Source organism: Ammospiza nelsoni, chromosome 1 (assembly GCF_027579445.1).
Source record: "Ammospiza nelsoni isolate bAmmNel1 chromosome 1, bAmmNel1.pri, whole genome shotgun sequence".
NCBI classification, from domain to species: domain Eukaryota; kingdom Metazoa; phylum Chordata; class Aves; order Passeriformes; family Passerellidae; genus Ammospiza; species Ammospiza nelsoni.
In genome coordinates, this window is record NC_080633.1 from 2,797,256 (window position 1) to 2,810,069 (window position 12,814).

At 43.3% G+C, this 12,814-nt stretch overlaps 1 protein-coding gene across 1 annotated transcript in view; it reads left to right on the forward strand.

Moving 5' to 3' along the window:
- The window catches only part of OBSCN (obscurin, cytoskeletal calmodulin and titin-interacting RhoGEF), a 195,780-nt gene that overhangs the window by 80,053 nt on the left and 102,913 nt on the right, over positions 1–12,814 (forward strand). The window contains exons 40-48 of the mRNA XM_059466521.1: positions 366–632; positions 1,876–2,139; positions 3,005–3,271; positions 4,140–4,403; positions 7,362–7,625; positions 8,380–8,643; positions 8,944–9,207; positions 10,099–10,362; positions 11,381–11,644. Of these exons, the coding sequence (XP_059322504.1) occupies positions 366–632; positions 1,876–2,139; positions 3,005–3,271; positions 4,140–4,403; positions 7,362–7,625; positions 8,380–8,643; positions 8,944–9,207; positions 10,099–10,362; positions 11,381–11,644 (2,382 nt within the window). The remainder of the gene's footprint in view (positions 1–365; positions 633–1,875; positions 2,140–3,004; positions 3,272–4,139; positions 4,404–7,361; positions 7,626–8,379; positions 8,644–8,943; positions 9,208–10,098; positions 10,363–11,380; positions 11,645–12,814) is intronic.

Genomic DNA, 12,814 nt, shown 5'->3' on the forward strand with positions numbered 1-12,814 from the left:
TAAGTATGTGGCAACAGTAAACATCCTCCTGTTGTGGTTTAAAATGTCACAAAAGAAAACCATTTTCTTTCCAGAAATTTCAAATTGGTGTTTGTTCTTTTTGATTGAAATTTCACAGGGAAAAAAATGGTGTTTTGAAGTCTATTTGTATTGATTTGTGTAAAATACCCCTATGGATTACTGCAAGCATTAAATCCTCTCCTGGTGATGACATTTCTTTCCCAACGCTGATTCATGGAGAACCATGAGAATCTCTATTCTTGTGTTGATAAATCAAATTCAAGATAAGAGGGGAAAAGGAAACTTAAACATAATTTTAACTCTTTGGAGTGCTGCATCTCACTGCTGATATTGCTGTCCTTCAGCTTTGCCTGCATTTTTCAAGGAAGGGTTGAAGAACAGGGAAGCCACAGACGGCGCCACGGCCGCTCTGCGCTGCGAGCTGAGCAAGGTGGGCGTCCCCGTGGAGTGGAGAAAAGAGGACAAGGCACTCAAACCAAGTGAAAAGTACAGGATGAGACAGGAAGATACAGCTGCAGAGCTGCTGATCCGAGATCTGGAGGTGGAAGACACGGGAGAATACACCTGTGTGTGTGGAGACCAGAAGACCTCGGCAGTCTTGACAGTCCACGGTAAAAAAGCCACTCTCCGTTGGGATAGCTCAAGGACATCCCTTTTCTCTCTCTCCCTCCCACTTGCTTTGATGTTTTGATTCTGCAGCATTTTCCTGGTTTGCTGGTGCTGTTTCCTCCCATCTCCCACTGTCTGTCAGTTTGAAACTGATGGCTTTATATCAGGATAAAGAAAAGCTGTGAGAATTTCTCATCTCAGGGAGCAAGAGTGAGCAGAGCTCCAGCAGAAGGTTGTTCTCAGGGGGTTTCTCATTGTGTCTCCCAGACATCAGTGTATTTTCATGCTTAACCTGAAGTAAAGTCCTTTAAGTCTGCTGAGCTCAGTCAGTGAGAGGTTTTTCCATTCAGGAATGAGTGACCACCCTCCTCTTCTGCAGGATTTTTGTATATTCTGCTGAGAAAATGGTACTTGTATAAATCCCCACCCCTCAGCGTTATTCTGCAGGTTCTGAATTAAGCACAAATGGGGGAAATTTTGTTCCTGGTTCTGCCATGGTGAATGGTGATGAGCTCTGGTTGCCCCTCCAGAAGGAGCAGCTCATGTACAGCTCCCATAGATGGAAGAACAGCTTTTATTGAAGATATCTCTTATGGATGAAATGCTGCCAAGGGCAAGGGAAAATTGAGGAGGCAAAACTATTGTCCCATATTTTCTGCACACTTTTTCATCATCTTCTTTCTCCCAGCTTGGGGAATTTCTGTTCCTCCCCTATTTTGACCTATCATTTTCATCCCTATGCAAGTCACTTCCATTTTATTTTAGTGGCACATCATAAGACAACTTGTTGAATGCTACTAAAAACCCTTGTAATCCTGATATTAGTGTCATTATATTCTTGGAAATCTTGGGTTAAAGGTGCACCTGAAGCTATATTACTGTGTTTTTTCCCTGAACCAGAAATATAAATTGTGAGGTTAGGAAAGGCAGCAGTGCTGTCACACTACGGATGACTTTTAATCAAAATTCAGGTCATTAATGTTCAAGATAGATTATTTCAGAGTGAAATAGGTAGAGAGGAGTATTGGAATCAGCTGTGAAGAGGTGAATATGGACAAGTTAATGTTAGAAGCAGGTCATGATGGAATTATCCCAGTGGGATCCTGCAGTAGTTTTCTGTTAGGAGCAGCATTCCAGATGGATTTGTTCTCCTGTAATGGTGAAGGACTGGCCACAGGCCCCAGCCCTGAGTTCCCCAAGGTCTGGTTAATGGTTTTGATGTCCTCTCTATGTTACACCCCATAGCTCTGCCTGCACTGTTCAAAAGAGATCTTGTCAATGTGGAAGGCACAGAAAACAGGACGGCTCTTCTGCAGTGTGAGCTGAGCAAACCCGCCCCGGTGGAGTGGAGGAAGGGGCAGGAGGTGCTCAGAGCCAGTGAAAAATACAAAATGAGGCTGAAGGACACCACTGCTGAGCTGACAATCCACAGCCTGGAGGAGGGAGATGCAGGAGATTACACCTGTGTGTGTGGAGACAAGACTACCACAGCTTCCCTGACAGTGCATGGTAAAATATCTGGGTTAAGAGGAATTTTCTGCGTTGTCATCTGTGATCCTCCTGTGGGATCACAATCTGCTCTTGGTCCCTTCTGTTATTTTAAGATGTTGTGGCAGCTGTTCCAACCACTGGGAATATCTTCTGCTGAAAGCCCTTCCTTTGGGACTGATAAACAGCATCACAGATTCTTTTCAGTCCCTGTTCTTTCCTGTTGATGGAAGCTGGAAGTGGATAATGAAAAACTTGATGAAGTCAGAAATAGCATTTTGGAGTATTTTCACTCCTTAATTTCTTTAGGGCGTATCACTGAGATTTCACTTGGTTTTCTTGGATGAAGTTGAAAAGTGATGAAAGTTTAATTTTAAACAGCATGGTGTTCATTTTAATTCTTAATCTGGTTTTGAGAAAGAGCTGTGCATATCTCCTTGAAATCTTGGGATCAGCTTTCTGTTGTTACATCTTAAAATGCCTTTAAAGCATACCTCCCAGTACTGATATTTTAGTTTTACAGATTTCCAGATCAATGAGAGCTCAGGGACTGAGACTGGTGTGGTTTTCCATGTCATGCCATGCCTCATATAATTAAAAAAACCCTCTGATTTATGAATAAGGTGTTTTCCAGCTGTCCAAACCCACTCTATGATGATTTTCAGAGTTGTTATAAATCAATGCTGATTTCCAAGTCATTGTGAGATGGTGAATTCTGTGAATGTGGTGTCTTGGAAGGCACAAGTCAGGGACGCCCCTGAAATAATCCTTTGCTCCCAAGTTCTGTGCATTCTAAACCATTTTGAAGTGTTTTAATTCAGTGGAGCAATCAAGACCAGGGTGTTTGCTCAATTTTAAAGTGCTCTCTTTCACCTGTGATCTTCAGCCCTCCCTCCTCACTTTAAGAAAGAGCTGAAGAACGTGGAAGGCACAGAAAATGGCACGGCCACTCTCTGCTGTGAGCTGAGCAAAGCTGGAGCTGCTGTGGCCTGGAGGAAAGGAGACAAAACCCTGGGGACAAGTGACAAGTTCACCATGAGGTGCCAGGGCACGGTGGCTGAGCTGGTGATCCACGATTTGGCCCTGGCAGATGCTGGAGATTACACGTGCTCTTGTGGAGAGCAGGAAACCACAGCTGCGCTCAAAGTCAATGGTAAAAATAATTAAAAAAAGGAAATGTATAATAGATTAGAGATGGTTTTCAAGCAGTTTTTTTTGGTTTAAGAGCATAGGAGTGTCAGCTTTGAAAGTGCAGCTCTGTTTCTAATGGGTTTAGCAAAATCTGGTTGGACACGGGAATAAATTCCTGGATGCTTTGGTCGGTGTCAGGCACAGGTTGGAGGTTCATGGCAAAAATTGCAGATATTAACCCTGGTGCTAATTCATTTTTTTAATCCTCATGTTCAGCAGTAGGTGCTGAGAAATGGAAAATCACATTATTGTGATGTTGGTTGTAAAGATGTTGCCATCATAAAGCTGAGAAGATTTTTTGAAGAGATATTTTTGAGACAGTTATCAGTATTTCAGTACAATTTGATGGTCAAGCACTGCTAGACCACTGTAGGAGGTGAAAATAAAGAATAGTTTGGGGTGGAAAAGACCTTTTAAAAGTCTCTGATGGAAAAGTGAAACTGATACTTCAGGTATGGGTTCATTTATGAACTTTTTTAGTAACAATTTGCATTTCCATAGAATTTAGATGCTTTGGCTAGGCAAAGGCCAAGGTAGGTTTCAGTCATGCAGGTCTGAAGTTGAGACTGATGTGGTTCTTCACTCCATACCATGGATTTCACCCTGAAAAACCCTCTCTGACTTATGAATGAGGTGTTTTCCAGCTTTCCAAAGCCAGTCTGATGGTTCTCAGAGTGGCCATCAACCCTGATGGATTTGCCAGTCTCGTGGTTCTCAGATGGATTTCATTAGGAAAGGCTTTGCTTATCACTTGTGCTCGTCAGACCACACGAAATGGTTACTGGAGCTGCTGCCGTGGTCCCACATTCTGCTCCTTTTGAACCCCCCAGCCCTGCCTGTGCACTTCCAGGAGGAGATGAGGGATGAGGAGGCCACAGAAGGCGCCACAGCCACCCTGCAGTGCGCGCTGTCCAGGGCTGCGCCCGTGGAGTGGAGGAAGAAGCACAAAGTGCTCAAACCCGGCGAAAAATACACCATGAGGCAGGAGGGCAGCAGAGCCCAGCTGCTGGTGCATGCCCTGGAGCCCAGGGATGCTGGGGAGTACACCTGTGTGTGCGGAGAGGAGAAGACAACAGCAGCACTGACAGTGCACGGTAAAGGGCTCGGAAATGGGGCGGTTTTGGGTGTGGTTGTCCCTCCTCCTCTGCAAGCCTCAGGACTCACACGCCACGAGTTCTTCCTCTAATCTTGCCACCATTAATTCTGTTTGTAACAGACTTCCTTCTTTTTATTGTGGTTTTTGTCTAATTCTAACCATGGTTGTAGTTCCATTGATTTTGCTAAATTTTTCCCTGTTTATTCTCCTTGCTCTTGTTGGTGCAGGGCTGTATTTCTTTGTAAAGGATGAAGGATGTCATGGATTTGCTTTTTCTTATTCTATTTTGACTTTATTTTATTCTGTTTACTCACTTTTGACTTGAACCTAGACAGATGGAGCAGCAAGAACGTTCACAGCTCTTTGAAAGAACAATTTTATTTCAAGTTGCATCAGGATTTGACAAGTAATTTTAAATAATGAAAAGAAAATTTGGTTCAGTGTAATTTTCCTTGTAACTCTGACCAAGAATAATGTTATAATGTTGATTTTTATTCAGGTACTACAGAATACTCAGCATTAGAGTAGGAGATTATTTCACAGTCCTCAGCCAAATTACTGTGCTTAACTTCCCATGGAAGAGAGGGGAAACTTTATTTTCATTATTAACACAGAAGTAGTTTCAGCCTTTTTCTCTCTGAGTTCAACAAATCTGAGCTCAGGGAGTTGATTTCTTTGCTTTTCTGCCTATCTTTGCATTTGCCAATACAACAAGGATTGCTTCAGTCTTGAACTTCCAATTTAACCATGAAAAATAGAATTGAAATTAACTTGTACATCCTTGAGCCCCAAGGCACCATCATTACTGCCAGAAAGTTTTTCTTTAAATCAACAGAAGTCTTTCTTGAACTGGCTTAATTCTTCCAGAAGCAGAGAAATATTTGTATGAATTTTAAACCAAGAAGCAATGGGACACTCCAAGCTACACATCTCAATTATGAGGATTTGTTTGCATCAGGCTTGAACTTTTTGACTTGAATTTTCTCCACAAACTGTTGTTACCCCAAATGCCTCACTGCAGATCTGCTTCTTCTTGTATTTGTGTTGTTGACTGTTCCTAAATATTTTCCATCTGCCCTTGCTGAACTGAAGTCATTTCATCACCACTGCTTTATACAAATCTTCTATATCTTAATCCAGTTTAAAGAAGTGTTTTTACCCTTTCTCCCTTCCCACCTTGAGATCATCTTCAAAATTAATGAAACTTCGCATTTCATTGTCCAAGTTGCTACAGAAAATGCTGAATAATCCTGAACTCAGATTAGTGAAAAACACTGCTCAATTCATTCTTTCATTGTGAGTGTAAACTGCAGTCCGATATCCTGTAACTGTGGTTTTCAGATTAGTAGCCCTTCCCTTCTCTAATTCCACCTATATCAAAGTTAAAACTTTACTAAAATAATAATAATATAGAACATATTATTTGGCCTTCTGTCAAGGAAGCTCAGTCTATACCAAGAAAAAATTATCCTGATCTACTCCTTCATGAAGAGAAAAGCTCTTAGCAAATCTGAGTTTTTCAAATAATTCCTCAGATTCTCTCTCTCTCTTTTTGTATGACAAGCATTATGAATGGGATTCAGCTTCAAGACTGAAGAGTTTTCTCAAATTCCCATTTTTGTCAGTGGAGATCTATCAAACTAAGACCATGGGAATCAGGGAGACCTCCAGCTCATTTTAAAGCAGACATTTACATTTGGAGCTCTATTGGCTCTGCTGACTTTACACAAGTGATTTTTCTTTCTTTACTCTCTGGGATTTTAGAATCTCAGTTTACACAGCAAGAACTTGATGTGTATATTTCAGAGATATATTTTTCACATCTTAGTTTCTGCTTTTTCCATACTTGAGGAACATCAGCCACTCTCTTTGATTTCTCCAGTGTCACTGTCACTGTCTGAAATTTGTTGTGCCTGCACCTTAAGAATTCCAGGACAAATTTCATCACACCAAGCTGCTTTGAGAATATATTTATTTAAATATTCTCTAATGCTTTCTGATTTCTTTTCCAAGCCAGAATTTCTATTATTTCCTTAATTAAATCTAACATTTAATAATAATGAAGAAAAAGGAATTAAACACTTCAGCTTTCCCCATGTCCACTCATCATCAACTTACATTCCTGAAAGAGAGGCAGACCAACATCTCCCTTGTTGTTTTCCTTCCTTCTAATCTATTTACAATAATGTCTGCACAGTTATCTCCACATCCTTATTCTCAATTATTTCTTTCATGCTGGTCAGGGTCAGGAGTTGGAGACCATCCTCTCAAGCTCTTTGCTAGCTATTTTAAATCCAAATGTAGTTCCCACCCCATTCCAAAGACTTAATGAATGTCCTCCCATTCTATGGCTTCCACATATTGCCACACTTCCATCCAGTCTTACACTCTGAATAATTCTCTTTGTTTTTCCAAAAGGGATGAGGTGTCAGGAAGCACCTGAACTACCTGGGGTGAGGGAATTATGGCAGATTTCTGCAGTGCCTGCATCATCCTTCTCTTTCCTTTTTATTCATACCCAAGCACTTTCAGGAGCTCTCTCTAATTCTTCTCTTCAGTCTTATCCTAACTCTGGGCTAGGTCTGAAGGCATCCTTAAAATTTAAATTAAAAGTTTATATTTTTTTCCTTTAGCTTTTTTCCTGATCATGGTGTAACCTGTTGTATTAATCTTCTAGGCTGGGTTATACTGAGAAAGTTGCAGTTTTGACCATACATGAAGTTTCCCCATTTTTGCTGTTTATTTTCCATACTTCTCTAAACCAATCAGCAAATTCATTTAATATTTGCTGAAAGAAATGAAAAGACCCTTTTTTGTCTATGATACAAATCAGCATTTTCCTTCTGTGAGATATCTTCATGTCAGTGACCAGGCAGGGACAGATATTGGTGCACATTGTTTATTTTGGTGGTGAAGAGCTGCTTGTCATGAGAACCTTTGCTGCTCTGTTTCCCAGCCCTTCCTGCTCTGTTCAAAGAAGAGTTAAGAGATGAGGAGGCCCAGGAGGGTGAAGCAGTGACTCTGCACTGTGAGCTGACCAAACCTGCCCCAGTGGAGTGGAGAAAGGGACACACAGCCCTCAAACCTAGTGAGAAATACAAAATGAGGCAGAAGGATGTCACTGCAGAGCTGGTGATCCACAGCCTGACCCAGAGTGATGCTGGGCACTATACCTGTGTGTGTGGGGAGCAGCAGTCCACAGCTTCCTTGGCAGTACATGGTAATGACCAACTCCATCTGGATGCCATCACTGTTGAGATTATGGTTTGAATTGTTTTTATCAACATCATCATTTTTATCTGTGCACAGTTCCTCTGAGTCTGACCTTGCATGGCATGATGAGGAAGATGAATTTTGTGATTTAGGGGTAAAACCTTTCCCTAATTCCATGTACAAAGTGGTTTTAGGACCGAATTCCTGAAGCAGATGTGGGGTCAAGCCTGAAGACACCTCCCCACCTGATGTCTTGTGTAATCTGACCTAGAGCAGGGACTGGACAGAGCTAAAGAATAAAGCAGGGATTTATTAAAACCCTCCATGGATGCACCTTGGGCAGCACCAGAGCCCAGCCAGGGCTGCACCCAAGATGAACCAAAATGGCCCCAAAATGCACGAGCGCTGCCGGGGTCTCTCCCTGGGATCAGTTCTGCTCCATTTGCACCTTGCAGTTCATTGTCCCATTCCAGCTTTAGCCCAGGCAGTCCCACCCTGCTTGTTTTTCTCTCTCCAGCCCACGGGGTTTGTGCTCTGGGGCTGAGATTTGGCTCATTTGTCCTTGGTGCCCAGCTGGAGCAGGAATTGTTTTGTCTCCCTGCTCTGTGCACAGAGCTCACCATGCCCTGATGTGAAGCTCAAAACTACTCACTAAAGCGGAACAGAATGTGAAAAATAGAAAACCTGAGGCCTCACAGCCATGTCCTCACCTGCAGGCTGAGTTTGCTGCTCCTTTAACCCTGTTCCCATTGCACCCCCAGTGCTGCCTGCAGCCATCCAGGAGAGCCTGAGGGACGAGGAGGTGACCGAGGGCCAAGCGGCCACTCTGAGCTGTGAGCTGACCAAAGCTGCCCCCGTGGAGTGGAGGAAGGGCAGCACTCTGCTCAGAGCCAGTGACAAGTACAAAATGAGGCAGGAGGGCACGGTCAGGAAGCTGCTTATCCAAGATGTGGAGCTGAAGGATGCTGGAGAGTACACGTGTGTGTGTGGAGAGCAGGAGACAACAGCGACCTTGATAGTGCATGGTAAAAATAATACAAATATATCTCTATTATTGTGGGTTTCTATGCCAGCTCATTGATATTGCTGTATGTTCACCTGTGGCTGAATTGTTTCTTTAAATCTGTAAACTCTCTGTAAAGTCTGGTTGTATCCAGGCTGCTTTTCTCTTTCTGTCTTTTGGTTTGTCCGATGTCTCAGAATGATGAGGAAAACACCCTGTTTCCACCCCATAGTGTTCTCTGCTCCTGTACCACCCCACCCCTCCTGTCACCTGTGTGCCACATGTCATTTTTAATGTCCTCTGTGCATTTTGTGACCTTCAGCCCTGCCAGCCCTTTTCAAAGAGGACCTGAAGGACCTGCAAGGCACAGAAACCCAAACAGCCACCCTGCGCTGTGAGCTGAGCAAGGCTGCAGCTGTGGCGTGGAAGAAAGGCAACAAAATACTCAGGGCAAGTGAAAAATACATCCTGAGGCAGGAGGGTGCCCTGGCAGAGCTGGAAATCCGTGACCTAGAGCTGCAGGATGCAGGAGATTACACCTGTGTGTGTGGGGAGCAGCACAGCACGGCCTCTCTGACAGTGAAGGGTAAATGTAGATTATTGTCCATTTTCTGTTCCTCTGAAGCCTCCATGGAGTGTCCACCTGTTGTTTAACTTGTGTCCAGGTCTTGTTCAGGTGTTTATTTTTTGTCGGGGGTTGCTGAAAAGGGAGCTGAGCTCAGGAATGTCCCTCCCTGCAGAGACACTGCTGTGTTTTATTTTTAAGGGAATTGCACCATGGAAATGTTAGACCAGCTAAGATGTTCTGTCCTGTGAGAAATCCTTTGAATTCTACCTTAAATCTTGTACTTTGGCCTGTCATCTCAGCACTTCTTGTCTCTCTGCTGGATTCGGTTTTCCAGATCTCTGCAATGCCTTGTGCAGGCTGCCCTAGAGCAGAGGCTGGACAGAGCTAAAGAATAAAGCAGGGATTTATTAAAAGGCCTCCATGGATGCACCTTGGGCAGCACCAGAGCCCAGCCAGGGCTGCACCCAAGATGAACCAAAATGGCCCCAAAATGCACGAGCGCTGCCGGGGTCTCTCCCTGGGATCAGTTCTGCTCCATTTGCACCTTGCAGTTCATTGTCCCATTCCAGCTTTAGCCCAGGCAGTCCCACCCTGCTTGTTTTTCTCTCTCCAGCCCACGGGGTTTGTGCTCTGGGGCTGAGATTTGGCTCATTTGTCCTTGGTGCCCAGCTGGAGCAGGAATTGTTTTGTCTCCCTGCTCTGTGCACAGAGCTCACCATGCCCTGATGTGAAGCTCAGACCCACACACTAAAGCAGCACAGAATCTGAAAATATAAAAGCCAGAACCTGAGGCACCATTTGCAGTGATAACCTCAACCCCCTGATTTGGCCAGATTTGAACTTCAGCTGAGAATTCACAATGCTGAACACTTAGTTTAAATACACTTTCTATTGGCTTTCCATCCCCAGCCCTGCCAGTGTTTTTCAAGGAAAAGCTGAAGGATGAAGAAGCCCAAGAAGGAGCATCAGTGACTCTGAGATGTGGATTAACCAAAGGAGCTCCTGTGCAGTGGCAAATAGGGCCCAAAGTGCTCAAAGCAAGTGACAAATATCAAATGAGAGAGTCTGGCACCACTGCAGAGCTGGTCATTTGTGACCTAGAATTAAAAGATGCTGGAGATTACACCTGTGTGTGTGGTGACCAGAAGACAACTGCAACCTTAACAGTTCATGGTAAAAAGAGCTTTCTAAAATTGATAAATATCTCTTGAGATAGACATAATTCTGAAATGTAGAGGTTTCTTCCCTGGGTCAGTAATTTGTTTTTATCCCTTCTTCTTCCTTCATTCTATTTATAACTCATTTCTTCCTGAGAAAGAGTCACTCGAGGTGAATTTTTTCATTGTTATTAATCTGTCCTTTAAAAGAAGAAAATGAGAAGTTTCCTTCTGTGCAAGCCTCCTCTTCATGGATATTTGCATTTTCCAGCTCTGACCCCATAGGTCACTTCAGTCCACCATAGTTTCTCCAAAACATCCAGCTCTGGGCTCTGAGGTGCCTCTTCCCCAGGAACTGGAAAAGGAGAAGTGAGGGTTGGGGCAGCAGAAAGAGGAGGAAATTCTCTGGCCATGTATTTTTGGTTTTTTGGTTTTTTTTTCTGAAGGCTCCAGATTCTTTAAAGAAGTCAGACATGAAGAGTGAGATAAGTGTTATCATTCCAGAGCTTAATTCCTGTAGGTTGTTTTGTCTTTGAGTTATGATTTCCAAAGGAGTAATAAGAATCTAAATTTCTTATTAGATATAATGGCCCTTCAAACTTCAGTTTAAAACTAGGAGTAGTTTTATTTGGATATCTGTCTGCTTTTGTATAGATGGGGCTGTGACAGTTTAATGAAAACCAACCAAAAACTAATAACAGCAGCCTCCAAAAAATTATATTGGTGTGGGTAAAACAGTTCTGTATCCAGCAGTGTTATTTGTGAGTGCTGTTGATCTGAGGTTTGGGTCTTTCTGTTTTGTTCTTTTATAAATAACAACAAAAACCTAGGGAACTGACATCTCAGCTGGTGAATAGATAATGAAATCACATTATTCTCAAAGAAAGACATTTTCAGAGTTTCTGGACTTGGTTATGGCTAAGAACATCTATAATCGGCTGAAAAAAAGGCAAGAGGGTAAATAATCTCAAAATAGAAATGAGGGTTTTAATTCTGGTTTTCTGCTGTCCCTCTGTCCGTGTTGCATCCTCCAGCTCTGCCACCCCTCTTTAAGGAGGAGCTGAAGGACCAGGAGGCAGAAGAAGGTGGAGAGGTGTCCCTGCTCTGTGAGCTCTCCAAGGCTGCTCCAGTGCAGTGGCAGAAGGACCAGAGGACCCTCAAACCAAGTGGGAAATACAGAATGAGGCAGGAGGGGCTCAAGGCAGAGCTGGTGATCCATGGAATAGCTGGGGAGGATGCAGGAGAGTACACCTGTGTGTGTGGAGAGCAGCAGACTACAGCTGTCCTGACAGTGCAGGGTAAAGCCATCCCTGACCTCCTCTCTCCTGCTGCAAACCTCTGCCCTCTGCTCTGAGCTGTTCAATTTCCAATCTGTCTCTTCATCCTTATTAACTGAACTTCCATTCACTTGAAAATGTTCCCTGCAGGCTGTGGAAACTGGAAAATCCTCTCTGCATTTCTCTGTGCCATCCTTTTGCCTTTTCCTTTCCTTAATCACAAGCCTGCTCTCCTTTCTTCTTTCCCTTCTGCCATTCCTTTCCTACCATGTAACCCCACTGTTCTTTGGTCTTTCCTTTCCTGCATTTCTTCTCCAAACCACAAATCTGTTTATTCTTTGCCCTTCCTTTCTGGAATTCTCAATACCAACCATTTCAATAGAGGGAATAAAGAGTATCCAGAACAAGGTTCTGTTAGTTATAATTTTCTCCACACTAAGTTGTGTCCATTTTGGGTTTTGTGCCCATCATCTCTGTCCTGATGCCCAAAGATAGATTTCCATTAGGAGACTTATTTTCCTAAGGAAAGAATAAATTCTTTCTGTGACCTCTTTCTGGTCTTCCTTTGTTGGAAGAACCATTTGCTGGACAAACAAGGCTGATGTTTCAGCTTAACACTGCTGGAACGGGAAATGTGCCAAATCAGGGCTAAGCCTGTTTTCTAGCCTGGATATTTTAACTAAGTCTCTAATACTGGACACTAATTTTGAGATCTGAGACATCCAACCTTGTTAAACAGGTGAAATATCCCATTATCTCACCCAGTTAATAGAAGGGCATATGTGAAGGTCACCACATTTATTTCAAGGATGCAAATTGCAATGGGCACAATAATTATGTTAAATGAGAAAAATGTGTTCTGAGACAAGAACCCAGGCTGGAATTCAGCAGCTGGAGATTTCCTTTGGGGTCAAGAAGAATCTGTGAGTCCTGGATGCTCCTGTTCAAGGATATCTCAAGGAAGAAGGAGTGAGGATGAGTAAGGAGCTGTGTCAAGTCAGAGCACAGCAGGGCAGCTCTGAGTAGGGGAAAAGAAAGTGCAAAGCCATGAAGTTTGTGGAAGACACCAGTACAAGTGAATTGAGGAGCTCAGAGCTGGTATTCTGCTTTTTTCTGAGGAGGAACCAGGTAGAAAGCCGATGTAAATCTGTTGAGGGCTGTGCAGCTTTGCTGCAGGAAGCCAGGGTAAAT